The sequence below is a fragment of the Rutilus rutilus genome, assembly GCF_951802725.1.
Source record: "Rutilus rutilus genome assembly, chromosome: 25".
NCBI lineage: Eukaryota > Metazoa > Chordata > Actinopteri > Cypriniformes > Leuciscidae > Rutilus > Rutilus rutilus.
In genome coordinates this window covers 28,435,053-28,450,773 of record NC_140229.1, presented here as the reverse complement: position 1 = coordinate 28,450,773, position 15,721 = coordinate 28,435,053, and the positions used below count along the sequence as shown (strand labels likewise).

General features: G+C 36.8%; 2 protein-coding genes across 2 annotated transcripts in view; one reads left to right on the top strand and one right to left on the bottom strand.

Annotated features, from left to right (window-relative positions):
- The window catches only part of LOC311285430 (uncharacterized protein), a 31,134-nt gene extending 30,943 nt beyond the window's left edge, over window positions 1-191 (bottom strand). Inside the window, exon 1 of the mRNA XM_084401085.1 lies at window positions 5-191. Within this exon, the coding sequence (XP_084257211.1) occupies window positions 5-151 (147 nt within the window). The 5' untranslated portion in view covers window positions 152-191. The remainder of the gene's footprint in view (window positions 1-4) is intronic.
- apbb1 (amyloid beta (A4) precursor protein-binding, family B, member 1 (Fe65)) overlaps window positions 20-15,721 on the top strand; it is a 101,848-nt gene continuing 86,146 nt past the window's right edge. Inside the window, exons 1-2 of the mRNA XM_084401084.1 lie at window positions 20-343; window positions 14,476-15,253. Coding sequence (XP_084257210.1) covers window positions 14,485-15,253 — 769 coding nt within the window. The 5' untranslated portion in view covers window positions 20-343; window positions 14,476-14,484. The remainder of the gene's footprint in view (window positions 344-14,475; window positions 15,254-15,721) is intronic.

Here is a 15,721-nt window from a genome sequence, read left to right as displayed (position 1 = left end):
TTGCCATGATCTTGAAAGTGACGTCAAATGACGCGCCTCGCTGTGGTCGGGGTTGATCTGGAGTTGATCGACCTGTGCCGAGTTCGCATGTTGGATGTCCGAATTCTAGCGGCGTTCCAGGCGTTATTCCTAAGTAGGATATGGGAAACATCCAGATTCCCAGTTGTCTGTAGCATTAGCTGCATCACTCTACCTACGTCATCGTCACGTCTCGGGTGTTGCGTGGGCTAGCGTTAGCTTTAGCTTTAGCAGCGTTAGCTGTATAACGGTGATGGCGGAGAGTGAGGATTTCTGAAACACCAACGGAGATCGACATTCATGAGAGGCGTTTATTAATAGTGAGGTGAGTGAATGTTTTCTTATGTAAAATGAGTGCGCGTTGTGTTGATCGCTTATGGCGTGAATTATGAATGTGTGAATGCGATTGAGTGAACGACAGATAAACACATCAGCAGGGAGAGACAGACAGACAGATCATATCCTCGATGCCCTTTAGTCCTGCTGTAATCTTCTATATGTCTAACGTTTTATATATATATATTTATGGCATCTGCCTCTGAACACACACGCACATATATGTGTGTATATATATATATAGGCCTATATATATATATATATATATATATATATATATATATATATATATATGTGTGTATATGTATATGTGTGTGTGTGTGTGTGTGTGTGTGTGTGTGTGTGTGTCTGTCAGGCTTTGATATTGTCATCATGCCGTTTGATCAAATATGCATTATATGTATGATCTTTAAAAGTGCATTTTTATATTTCTATCTATCATTGTTACCATTATAAGAGCTTTTTTTTCTAATCATCTTTTGTCAATTTCTTAACTTAAAATAGAATATTTGTTTTTAAATGTTAATTTTAACAATAAATTCAGTTACAATAAGGCCTATTCATAAGACAATAAGAAAATCAATCAGACTGTTACCAATCAAATGAAATCAGCGTCAATAAATCCATCTTTGCACTGCAGAAGAGGCACAGAAGCGCCACCTGAAGTGGTATTTACACTCTTAACTTGTGAGTCATTCATTGAATCGTTCAAAAAGCAGATTCATTCAAGAATCTCCATTGCTTGGAGATGTGCAACACGTCTGGTGTAACTTTTTTAAAACTATTTTTACAAAATAGAGCAAAAACAAAGTACTGTGAAGTCACTTTATATCAACTTGTTCATTGGACTTCAAGATCAGAATCATATTTGCAATCATGCCAATGATTCACAAGACGATAGCGGAAGATTTGGTTTTAAAGCGAAATGTAAAAGTACCTATTTAAGCGAGTTTATCATTGCAGATTGCACTAGGGATGTCATGATACCAGAAATCTAGTACCGATACCACCAAAAGTACTCAATACCAAAGTCAATACCATGGTTAAAAAAAAAGCAACAAAACAATAATATTTAAACATTACCTCATAAAAACACACTGTATTTGTGTTTTTATGATGTAGTGTTGCAGTAGTCAATAATAAAACAAGAATGAATAAACACATTAGAAGCAGTAGCATAAATAAAGATACAAATTTAACAATGCAGTATAATTTTTCAGGTAATTCTAACAGTAGTATTCAAGTAAAAATACCACAGAAATTGAATAATCAAATAGAAAACAACTAGAGATGCACCGATTACAATTCTCTAGGCCGATTCCGATTTCCGATTTTTCACTGAGTTTGACCTGCCGATACCGATTTTAGCCGATTCCGATTTAATTTTTTTCTAACCACTTTACAGCACACACAAATATTTATTTTCCATCTTTTCTTTAACCCTTTCACGCGTAAGTTTAAAATATTCTAACTGACACCCCCACCCCCAGAGTGAGTTTTTTCGCGAACGTTCCCTTTAATGTTTCCATGGCGACGCGTCACGCGATACACCGCAGCCACAATAAAACTGTATGACAGATGTGACGCTTTTATTTCACTTTTCCTTTTTTATTCAAAATATTCACAAACTTGCTTACCATGTCATCAACTAGCCTATCTGATATTCCGATTCTCAAATACGTGTAAGTGAGTGGTCGTTTAAAAACCTTTAATCTTGATCTATAATGAGATTGGCGCCGCAATGTTGTCCTGTCAGTCGGATTTACAGCACGTGAATTCATCAGTTTCTCCGAAATAAATGCAAGAAAGTGGCCGGTGAACTGAGAAGAATAGAGTAAACTTTATAGTTACTTCCCCTATGTTTGTCTGATATGAATAACACACATGTCGGCAAATTATATTTGAATAGATTGTTATTGCTGCTTCCACAGACATCAGTGTGTGTTTTACAAACTCCAAATGTATTGTTTTAATCGTGCTTATGTGTATTTAAATATCTGAAACCTAAAATAAACATTATGAGGTTGAAAACACTGCTTAGTTGTGCCATAACAGCGCTGAACGCGTCCGACTCTGGCTCAGCGCCAGGCAGCCAACGCGCGAAAGCACAGTTTGAATCTGGCAGTTATGCGACGTCACTGAACATCTAAATGTGGCACCGCACCGTACTCTCATGGGCACAGACATACAAATCTCATATATGAGACCGTACCGCTCAAAAGGTTAATCATGCGGCGCCCGAGTGCATTTGACCGGCATAAAATCGGCATATGTCAGACTGACCGGCCGGTCGCCGGTCATGGCCGATCACGTGAAAATCGGCCAATTCCGGTCACCAGCCGAGCAATCGGTGCATCTCTAAAAACAACCATATAGATTAATCCTCATTAAATTAGACCTACCTGAAAAAATATACAGCATTGTTTAATTTGTATCTTAATAATACAGGTGCTGGTTTTAAAGGCCCCCTGAAATCATTTTGTTTTTGTTTTTTAGCTTTTAGTATGAATTAGGCTTGGCACGATAGTCGGTGTTACCGGTGTTACATGGTGTTCAGTCGCAACACCGGTTTCATCACTTGCCCACCGCAGCACCGCAAACATTTTTTTTAAAGCAGTTACGCAGTATCCGTATTTTCGGTCACCAGTTGACTAGCGTTATATGATCACGCTCAACCATTCAAGCGTGACAAAACAAGAGACCGCGCTGTAAGTTCTGCCTATTACACACATGTGCGTACACACGGAAAAGATGCGCGTCAGTATCAAGTTCTCTTTTCGGCCTTGAACAAAACATAACACACACAAATTACGCCAAAATGTCCGTTTTGTTGTTGCGTTTTTCATGAATAATAACGAATAATAACGAACCCACCATTCAAAACACTGTGGTTGAATCCGAAATCGCGCCCTATACCCTCAAATCGCGCGTTATTGTTCTCAACATGATCTCAAGCAGTGAAAAATAGAGGACACTGACAACGCGCTGAAATACAGGACCGAGCAGGTAATATTTAATATTAAACAAAGTCTTAACTTTCAAATTTGGTCAGTCAAACAAAAATAAAATAAGCCTACCGTTTTTTGGCTCTTTAATGTGTCGTGACAGATTGCCTCAGTTAAAGCCAAGTTCAAATCCACCAAAGTTAATCAATAACTCTTCTGACTGCTTTGTCGCACAAAAATGGTGGAATTTGATTGGTTAGATCGCATGTCAATCAAATTCAACATGAATGATGAATTGACGCCATGTAAACAAAAAAAATACATCACTCTAACACCCCCCACCCCCACGATGAAACCGGTAATACCGGTGTTGTCACAATTCGATTAACCGGTGGGAGAATATTATCACCGTCACATCTCTAGTATGAATATGTTAGGCTTAAGGTTTTGAATAAGCTGGTGTGTTCCAAACCAATGACAAAATTCACATTTAGGAGATATAAGCATTCAAAACTCACTGTCCCTCATTTCCGTTAAAATGCATCACGGATATTTATCAGTTAGTGTTTCCGGTGGCTGGAATTTTGTCAGTCAAAAGTAGTCGATCTCCGAATGCAACGTAATGAACTGAGCTTTCCATCTTTACTCCCCTCATGTTGCGTTGCATTCGGAGATCGACTACTTTTGACTTACTAAATTCCAGCCACCGGAAACACTAACTGATAAAGTGAGTCGTACAATTCCTTTCTTTTTAGTAAACTTTGTATACACAAACAATGTCAATGCTGGAGTTCATGTGTAGAGCCCCTGGTGATACTTCCAGCACAGTTTCATGTTGTGTCGAGCCTCCTTAGTGTTTTAAAAATAGTGATTTTGTAGTGCCCCTAGCGATCCCATTCAAAAGGCATTTTGACGGAAAACGAAAATATGGTCAATCTTAAAAGTGGTGTTTCCATTCTAATTATGCTTTACACAAATGTTTGACTCGGGTAGATGAACAAAAATAGCATAGGTTGCAATTTGGCGAGAGTTACCCTTTAAGAATAATTCAAGAAGAATCATTGCCGCCTCCGAATTGCTGCTAATTCGAAGCGGCGCTTTTTTATAATTTTTTTGGTGGCATTTTTGCCCCAAGCCTCCATTAATTTCCGACCTTGCTTATGATAATCCAAATGTAGTTTTTCCAGTTAATTTGGCTGCAAAGAAACGTCAACAGCATGAGACGGTCAGGTAGTTGAATAGAAATGTTTGCAGTGTAGAGCCCTGAGGTCACAATGCAAAATGGACATACAAAGTGTTTGAAAGTGCTACAAATTAAAGGCTGTGGTTGTGGGTTGTGGGATAAATACTCCAGCTTCGAGATCTGACCACTGGGTTGCAGTGATATTCATTTCTTAAAGGAGAACTCCGGTCAATTTTAACATTGAGCTCATTTTTTTGTACATTTGGAGTGCTGTCAGTACAGAACACAACGACAAAAATCGGTGTTGCCTACACCGTGTTATCCTCTTTTTAAAATTTGCACCCTGTTGACTTCAATGGGGCAAGTTTTAAACCTGCTTTTAGGCTCTTAACGTCCTTGATGTGTCATTACAAGTGCACAGGTCATGTGAGTGATTCCTTCGGAGTGAACGCGAGTGAATCTGACTGCAGTAGATGTGAAAGAAATATATAAAAAATTATGTTTATTCAGCCAGCGCACATACCTGTATTTACATCCTGTTTTCGGTCGAAGTCCACAGTAGTCGATTAATCGATTACTGTACACTTCGACCGAAAACAGGATGTAAATGGGTCAATGACGTATAAGGATTTTCAACAGGCCAATTTTAAAATCCAAAAAAACATAATACCTGTTGCAATTGTTCAAACATTAGGGTGTTGTGTACACCTAAATTCATTTTAAAAAATTTAAGTGATTTTAGTGTTTTTTCATCTAGATGAATTGTCCGTAGCCTTAAAAAATGTCATGTGGTGCGACCATGATTTATCTTAAAATTAATTCATTTCCTTAACATGCATAAACATTTTTTTACAAGTTCTTGGTAATTAAAGTGTTTAGAAACCAAGTATTTGCATTTCTTTTGAGTTTTTGTAAATAATGATCTTATTTTTTGTTCTATAATTTTCGAGTTGCCCTCTTAAATCTAGTTAACAGACTTATTTTTCCTGTAAATCACATAAAACTGATAGAAATGTTTTAAAAATATAACTTACTAAAGCATACTGAATCAGTGATTCATATTTCAGCCACAGAAATAAGATATTTTATTTTAAATTTAATACAGTGATTGCTTTTATTGGTCGCACCACATTATAAGTGGTCGCTCCAAATGACACGAAGACCTTATATAGTTAAAAATCTATTTAAAGAGATCAATGAACAATACATTTTATACAAAAAAATAGATTTAAACCAGATTTTATACAAATTTCACAGAATTTTCCTGAACATAAACATTTAATAAACTTTTTTTTTTTTTATAAAAATCACATCACAAACACAAGTGCACCATTTAATTTAACTTGACTTAGAATTTCTTTCTAACAAATAATAATGTTATAGATATAAATTATTTCATAAAAGTATTGTATACAGTTAACATTTGGGGTCAATAGTTTTTTTTTAAGTAATTAATACTTTTATAATCAAGGACACATTCAGTGTCGCATTCAGGCGCAGGCTATAATGTTACGAAAGATTCTATTTCAAATAAATGCTGTTCTTTTGAATTTTCTATTCATCAAATAATCCTGACATATAAAATGTATCACAGTTTCCACAAAAATATGAACATTGATAATAATCAGAAATGTTTCTTGAGCAGCAAATCATTAGTGACTCTGGATCACAAAACCAGTCACAAGTCGCACAGGGTATTTGTGGCAATAGCCAACAATACATTCTATGGGTCAAAATTATCGATTTTTCTTTTATTCCAAAAATCATTAGGATATTAAATAAACATGTTTTATATTTTGTAAATGTCCTACCATAAATTTATAAACATTTATTTTTGTGAGTGAATATAGCAATATCGCAAACATAAATGGACAACTTTAAAGGTGATTTTCTCAATGTTTCGATTTTGTAGCACCCTCAGATTCCAGATTTTCAGTTGTATCGGCCAAATATTGTTCTATCTTAACAAATCATACATCAATAGAAAGCTTATTTATTCAGCTTTCATATGATCTATAAATCTCAATTTCAAAAAATTGACCCATATGACATTGACCCATTGAGTGGTTTTGTGGTCTAGGGTTACATATTAGAATGATTTCTGAAGGATCATGTGACACTGAAGACTGGAGTAATGATGCTGAAAATTCAGCTTTGATCACAGGAATAAATTACAGTTTACTATATATTCACATAGAAAACAGATATTTTAAACTGTAATAATATTTCACTCTTCTCCTATCAAGGTACTCTGCTTTTGCTGCTTTTTTTTTGCATTTTTCTCATATTGTACAAAGAGTAAACATAAACATAAAAGAGTAAAAAAAAATCCCAAACTGCATAAAAATCTATTCCAAATGATACTAAAGTAAAGTACTTTTTATATAAACCGTCAATTCAATATAAAAGCATAAAACTGCCAATCTAGGACATATATCTATCATTGAAAACAGTCTGCAGTGGTCGCGCCACATGATATTTGGTCGCACCACATGATATTTTCAAATTCAGTCATAATTTACAGGCACAGAATTGGCCACCTAAACAAAACAAGCTAGCTTGCCAAAAAAGGTCACTATGAAATTTATAATAAAAATATATATTTGTAGAAATAACTTTAATATAAATTTTTTTTTGAGGTCATACCACATGACATCCAAATTTGGCAACTACATACCAACCATTACAAAGGTTTTTTTTTTTTTCAATTTGAGAGAATTACAAACCTTCTTGCTGCTTCCATGGGTCCTTGGTAAATTGGTTTATGATGTAACTTCCTGTGTTTGAATAGTTTTCAACATATAAGTCCCAAAATGGTAGTTCCTTGATGGTCGCACCACATGATATTTCATAAAATGGACATCATCGGACAAAGTTTGTTTGTATATTATGATGGAAATATAAATGCAAATGCTTTGAATTTTTTTTAAAGGATTACAAAACATTTTGGAAATCATGCCAAATAGTGCAGAATATAAATTTGAATAAATTCAGAGCAATTTCAAAGATGTTTTCAAAACAGAAGTTATGGTCGGACGGTCGCACCACATGATGTTTTGACACTTTAAATAACAAAAAAAAATAACAAATAAGTAAAGGTTTTTGAAAAGTTAAAGTGAGTACATACATGGGAGAGGTACAACAAATATGCAGTATCTTTTTAGGCATTTAAACCCATTTTTGCCTGAAAAAATGCAATCGGACAGAAAATGTAGGCGTCACGTCATTGACCCAAATACAGGTATGTGCGCTGGCTGAATAAACATCATTTTTATTAATATCTTTCACATCTACTACAGTCAGATTCACCCGTGTTCACTCAGAAGGAATCACTCACATGACCTGTGCACTTGTAATGACACATCAAGGATGTTAAGAGCCTAAAAGCAGGTTTAAAACTTGCCCCATTGAAGTCAACAGGGTGCAAATTTTAAAAAGAGGATAACTCGGTGTAGGCAACACCGATTTTTGTCGTTGTTCTCTGTACTGACAGCACTCCAAATGTACAAAAAAATGAGCTCAATGTTAAAATTGACCGGAGTTCTCCTTTAATTTATGTCTGGAGTGCAAAATAATCAAACTGTATTTCATGAAAATAATTTCTCTCTCGTTTGCTCCGTTTTATTTGTGTTCACATGCATGCACTACACAGTGTTCGTTAGGGCTAGTTGCACATATTTGGAGAAATATTGATTTATTCTCACGTTTGCAAAATATTTTGTCATACATAATTCCATTTCTATTTATTTCTCGCTGAAGTATGCGATCTGAAAGGGCTAGTTCAACCCAAAAATGAAAATTCTGTCAGTAATCACTCTCCCTCATGTTGTTCAACCCCGTAAGACCGTCGTTCATCTTCGGAACACAAATTAAGATATTTCTGATGAAATCTGAGAGCTGGCTCACTCCTCCATAGGCTTCTCTGTTATTGAAACTTGCCGGCCCAGAAAGTTAGTAAAGACAATGTTTAAAATAGTCCAAGTGACTACAGCGGCTCAACCATAAGTTTATCAAGCGACGAGAATACTTTTTGTGCGCAAAAATAAAAATAAAATAACGACTTTATTCAACTATTGATTTTCTTCTGTGTGGCCTGGGCCTCTGAGTGAGTTCACGTAGTGTAACAGCGCAGCCAGCATCACACACATGACCAGTTGGCCAATAGTGATCCTACGTTCTGACGTACAACCCAGAAGCGCTGCGCTGTTACACTACGTCAACTCACTCAGAGGCCCATTTTATTTTAATGTGCTTTTTAAAATGCTTTAAAATATAAATGTAACAAAGTTCAAAGTACCCCGTAGGGATGAAGGGGGAACCAGTGAACGGTAAACGGAAGTTTTAAAATAAAGAAAACAAAAGAAAACGGCACACTCTAAAAAACACTGGGTTAAAAACAACCCAATTTGGGTTGTTTTCAAACCGAAGGGCTGGGTAAATACAGGATGGATCACATGTTGGGTTAATTTTACCCAGCATAAAGGGTTGATTCATTTGTACTTTTGTACTAGCGTTTTTTTGTCTCTCTTTATTTATTTTTTTATTTTTTCTCATACAGTAAATAATGTTTACGGATTCACTTGAATCCTCTAAACTAAACCTCCACACTAAAACTCCACACAACCACTGGTTTGTTTGATAATTTGCTTGATATTTTACGGTATAGACTATTTTATATAGTTTTGAATACATATTGCCAACATTTTAGCTCATTTAGCAAATATTGTAAGTAATAATGAACATTTATAAGTAGCCTAATTCAAGTGTAATGGACCAGTCTCTGTTGTCCCGCTGGATCTCGTGCTGGAGCTCATGTCGTGTTCAGCGGGGGAACTGTAGCCCAAATATTCTTTATGTACGTAGGGGAGTTTATTTGACATAAAAGGTGATGCATACCTAATAAGTTTAGAAAAAATGTCCATATATAGGTAAAAATGCCCCTGGAAATCAATTTAATGTGGCAAATATTGCCCCTTCGTAAAAATGTTCATTTCTGTCACTGCTGTGAACTGACCACTAGGGTGGTCCTTATCAAGTCCAATTTTTTTTTTTTGTGCAAAATGTTAGTGTCTTAACCTCTTAAACTGTTCCTTTTAACTTCAAAATTAGAAATATGCAAAAATGTTGACAAAAAAATTATATCTAGAGGTAGCTCAATCATGTGGAAGATTGCCTATGTTAAAGGTCCCGTTCTACGTGATCCCATGTTTCAAACTTTAGTTAGTGTGTAATGTTGTTGTTAGAGTATAAATAATATCTGTAAAATTATAAAGCTCAAAGTTCAATGCCAAGCGAGATATTTTATTTAACAGAAGTTGACTACATAAAACGGCTCGATTGGACTACCGGTACATCCCTCTACTTCCTTCATTAGTGACATCACCAGAACTGTGTTTAGACTAACCTCCGCCCACAGGAATGCTCCCTCAACTCTACTGGCTACTTGCGCACTTCTTATAACTTAGGCTACTGTGTTTACTCAGCTCTTACCGTGATTTTCTGAAGTAAAACTGACGCTTCATCTTTTGTGTGATGTACAATAAACTTTATTAAACTCATCAGTACATGTTTGATCATCATTCGGACTTGGTCCGAAACAGCAGACTTGTAGGCTGTTAATAAATAATGGATACATACAAGCAGATGACAATACGTTATAATAACCGTAATTAAACTACTAAACCATACCTGTTTCATCTCTATACAGCACTCTGACTCTGTAGGCATTATTGTCCGACTCGAAATGAACGCCGTTACTGAGAGTTTCTGATATTATCATCATTCCCTGAGATGAAATTGTCCTGAGAGACTGAGCGCGACCTCATGAAGCTCCGCCCCCTGGGTCGTCCAGCAGCAGCTCATTTGCATTTAAAGGGCACACACTGAAACAGCTCGTTTTTCTGAGCCCCAAAAAATGTAAATTTAAACATGCTGTAAAAAATGATCTGTTGGGTATTTTGAGCTCAAACTTCACATACACACTCTGGGGACATCAGAGACTTATTTTACATCTTGTGAAAAGGGGCATACAACGGGACCTTTAAGCTGTGCGGCGTTATTGTGATATGCAAGTAATATTTGAAAAAAACCTATTGAAATCAGAGCAACAATGACAACAATCTAAAAAAAAGCACAAAGTTTTCAACAATCCCTCATTTCTGATGCTCAGCAGCCAGTGTTGACTTTTTGCAGTCTGGATAGATCGGTCGGTGATCTTCCACCACATGAAGGAGAAACTGCAATTGTTCTTCAGAGTGTGTGAGATAGCCATTGTATTCTTGAATCAGAGCCACTCCTCTCTCGGTGTGATCATTGACTACTTTCATTGCATGTGTGGTTGCCTGTGCCTCCTGATAATCTGCTTGCAGGGTGTCCGCGGGGTTGTAAAAGGTATTAAAAGGTAGTAAATGAAATTAGCCAAAATTAAGGGCATTCAAAAGTATTAAAAAGTAATAAACGTCATCTGATGAGGTATAACATTTTCGAGCCCCCATCCAACTAGGCATATGAGTTTCAATTTGTGTTAAGTGCAGGCCTTTCTTCTAAAAATCCAAAATTTCGCGTAGATTTATTTATATGTTGCGAGTAGGACCCGAGCGATATCATGTGACGTGGTGTTCGTTCATCGTTCGCGCTCGCGCTGAAACAAACTGGGTACCCGGCTGGCTGGCTTGCTGTCAAACCTGTTTGCGAGTTCGCTTCTATTTCAGTCATTTAAGAGACATCAGGGTTTTTCCTGCATTGAACTTTTTTTTGGCGGCCGCCAAAGCCTTATTTGATCGATGAGTAGCCTAATGTAGATGACTGCTGCGTTCGTGACAGGGTGCATGTTAACTGAAAGAACGAGCAGAGAGAGAGTATTTTCAGGTTATTTATATTATAATGTGTAGAAACATTACCCCAAAAAAATCTTTTAGTTTAGACTGGAGTGAGGTGAAACCAGAAAAAAAGTGCAAAGCAAGTTATTGTTATCTAGCAGCTTTTTTTTTTTTTTTTTATCTGGCAGCTAATTTTATTCAATTGTACAGTATAATGGTAGAAAATTAGACTAATAGTTAAAATGAACTTTTTAATGCTGCTTTTTTAATTCTACTTTTTGATATTGATATGATTATAGACCAAAATAATTATCAGGTCTAGCAAAGAAGGATTTTATCTTACAAAGCTATGAAATCAAGTGGTAAAATCACAGCTTAAAAAACAAAACAAAAACCTTTACTTTTCACTTTACACCGCTACAGTTGCAGCTTGAAGTCGTGCTGGTATTAAAAAAAATATCGTGAAGGTATTAAAAAAGGTATTAAAAGGTATTAAATTCAACTTAAGAATTTCTGTATATATCCTGAATTAGGCCAAAGTTCCGGGTCAATTTTAAGGAACGTAATGTCATTTTTTAAACCAAAAAATGTGCTCTAAACCCAAACAATAACCAAGGTGATCATCAATAGAAATATGTATTGATTCCACCAGGAAAGGTAAATCTGCTAAACTGGGTCATGGATAGATTTATTTGGATTTAGTTTCTACAATAAGTAAACTGAGATATGTATCTAAAATACATATTTAAGAATATATGGTGCATTAGATGCTTTTATGGAGATCTCTTTTTGAATTTTACTAGCCAGATACAATACCAATTCAAATGATCTGTTTTTACGAAAATCATCAAAATCTCAGAAAGTTTAAAGGGATACTTGAAGACTTGAAACTCTTTGGTCATTTTGAAAGAAATGCTACTGGACTCATCAGATTCAATGATCTATGCTAAGCTATGCTAAAAGTGGTACCGCCAGACCCGGAGTTCGGCTGAATGGATTCTAAAACGGTAAAACTCAACTGTTTGACTCTGAGGGAGTTGTAAAATGAGCATATTTCCGAAAAAAGTGGAGTATCCCTTTAAAGCTATTGAGCTACCAGTAATTATTATGTTACTGCCATAAAAATTGGCATGCTGTATTTTCTTATATAAAGGAACAATTTAAAGGGTTAAGAGCATGACAATTGGAGACTTTAAAAAATAAGGACCACCCTACTGACCACTGCATAGAATATGAAAAATATGAATATATATTCGTGAGTCAGCTGTCAACAACAGGCCTAAACCAGCCATGGCACCGGTACAAAAACACAATCAGTAAAATAGCATCTAATTATTATCAACAAAACTTACGAGATATATTTTTGTCAATATTGCACACCCCTAATGTACAGTATTAATTTAGATTCCTTCAGGTTTTAAAAAGCCTTAAATTTGACTTTAAAAAGTGTGCAGCAACCCTGGTACAGTTCTGAGAACATATTTCAACATCCTATGTATTTATATTCTTTTTCAAACACTGAAAAAATAACCCAAAAAAATCTACCCAAAAGCTCAACCCAGGATTTGGGTAGAAAAAATAACCCAAGATTTTTCAATTTGTTTATTATTGAAAATAAAAGTCATTTATCTGTGCGCGTCAGAAATCAATAGGCACAGTAGGACAAATCGCCCAAACTATTTCTAAATGTCAAATAATGTTCATTGTCTATATTATTTTATTTACACCTTTTATGTCTTTCAAAAACTAGCCACCAGGGTGGTTCCCTCAGGAACGCTTTCCCGGTAGGAACTTCCGGTAGTGATGTAAGACACGCTTGTTGTTGTGACTTTTATTCTGACGGCGCTGAGAACGCCAGCCTGAGCTCACAGTGCTCGCATTCTCCTGTTCATTAGTTTACGATCTGATCTGTCTAACACGTTATTAGATAGAACTGCAGAACAAACCTCACAAACCTGTTGGTGATTGGTTGGAACACTATTTATTTTGGTTTTGAGTGGTTGGTGAAACCAATTGTTTTTGTGTGCAGATTAGGGCTGTCAACGAATATTCTAAATTCGAATATATATTCGAATAGTTTTAAAAAACAGAATTTCGAATGTGAAAATTAATATTCGAATGTGGAAAAACGCCCGCGGTAGCAGAGGCGCGGCTGTCTGCTTTGCGAGTGGGCGCGCTGCCTGAGGGGTCAGGGACAGGTCACAGGAAGAAGCGTTAACGTTAAACAGAAACATTACTAAAGTGTAGGCTACTGTACTGACTGAATAGATATTGCATGAATAAGGTAGGTTAGATACAGCAGTTTCATGCACTGCAGGCTTCCACTGGTTTGATTATTTTCCGTTTCATGTCAAGGAAAAGTTCTATGTTTACCACAGCACAGCTCGCTCGGAGCGTTCAATGTCGGATTCAAAAAGTAGTTTGAATCCGACATTCAAACTATACTATACTATACTACTATACAAGTAGTTATGTCTCTTTCTATTAATTTGTCCTGTTATTGACGTAATGTGCGTCATTGACAAAATGCGCAACCAGATGTTCGAATAGTTCGAATATATGTGTTTTTTTTAGAGGGAATATTCGAACGTCATTTTTGAGCAATTTTGACAGCCCTAGTGTAGATCTCAGAGGCTGCCTACAGAGACGCGTTTTTTTGACGGCCTGCTTATGGGGCGGGCAGCTAGCGGATCGTTAGGAAAGATTAGATGAATGTGATCATTTATGTTTGGGCCTTTTTTGGGCCTGAAATCGCTGATACAACCTTTAAAGTGCGCACATGTGGCGAAATAATCGTTTACTTCGATTATCTTGTTTTCTTAATCGTTGGAAGTAAAAATAAAATAAAATACAATTTTAGTCGCACAGCCCTACACTAAATCTTTTATTGTGCTTTTATAAAAGCTTTTTGTCCTTTTAGTAACAAACATTTTTAACACACAGTATTGGATTTGGATCGATTCCATCTGATCGATACCCAATCCAACAAAAAGGTTTTTTGTCAGTGCTGAGGCAGATCAGGGTATAACATCCCTAGCTGTGAATAGTAAAACTGAAATGTAAAATGATTAGATGTGAATTAGGATTTAGCATGTTTTTCACAGTGAGTTTGTGTGTGAAATGTTCATGTCTTTGATGGAGTTACAGTAAAGGTGTTTGTGTGTTGTTGTTTCAGCTCTGTGTCATGTCTGTGAAGAACCCCTCAGACCTGCTCAATGAAAACACGTACATCCCACCTTCACTGACCCTTGACCTCTGCTTATCTTATGAAAGAAAGTTGGGCCTGAAAGATACTCCAGGTTCAACCTCTTTCTCTCCAAAGAGTCGACATAACTACGCCAGCACAACCTCCATCCAGCTCCTCAAAGGCATTATGGGAGGACTAGAGAACGATGATGCGTCCCTCCAGCACCAGGAAGATGAATGGAGCAGAAATCAGGAAAATGAACATAGTCTTCCAGTCTCTGAGAGCAACACCAAGTGGATGAAGGAAGATCAGAACCAAATATGCAAGTTAGCAGAGCAGCAGCAGCAAGACCAGAATCTCAACCTGGTTGAAAACAAGAACGAATCCACAGATAGAAACCCAAACCAGAACTCACAGCGGCGAAATGAAGAGAAGAACAAGACCCTGAAAGCGCTGTGCTCTGACCTGCAAGACTGGGCGGCTGATGAACCTCTTCTCATTTACTCTTCTGCCGCCATGATGGAAAACAATCAGGAACACCAACAGCAGACGAGAGACAAGGAAGCTGAAAGAGAGGAAGAGGAAGGCTTGAATCCCAGCGTATGCGTGAACACAGACGCTGAGCTGCAGAAGAGAGCCGGCGAGGGTGGCGGCAGGAACGCGGGTCTTCTGTTGGGCCGGACCGGCGTGACCAGTGACGAGGACTCCAGCTGCATGTCTCTGTCCCAGGGCAGCACTGCGAGCAGCACCCCCGATGGAGAGCCAGGTACAGCACACACACCAGCAGATGATCCCAGAGAAACACCCCACACCAGTGGTTTCCTACCTTTTTTTGTCTGAGACCCCCTTTTTCCCAAGAAAATATTTCAGGGCCCCCCTTCAAGGATGACAAAAACATTAGTTTTCAAACAAACGGTATGTTTATTACTTTAAACAGATATATTTATGCAAAAATAATAGCCTATATTGAAAACACAATAACAAAAGCATCAGTAGGCCATTTGTAATTATTTATTTACTCCTAAGTAGCCTATAAACTGGCCCTATTTTAAATGAAATAACAAAAATGTCAGTATTCACATAGGAAAAAAAAAAAACGAATAGACTATTTCAAAATGAATGCTGTCTGGGACCTCAATACTTGAATGTTATAATATACTGCATGTTATCTGTGAGGCTTTAGCAATCAGTGTGAGGATCGCTGCTGGCAGTGAGTAATAATTTGGTCAGTGCG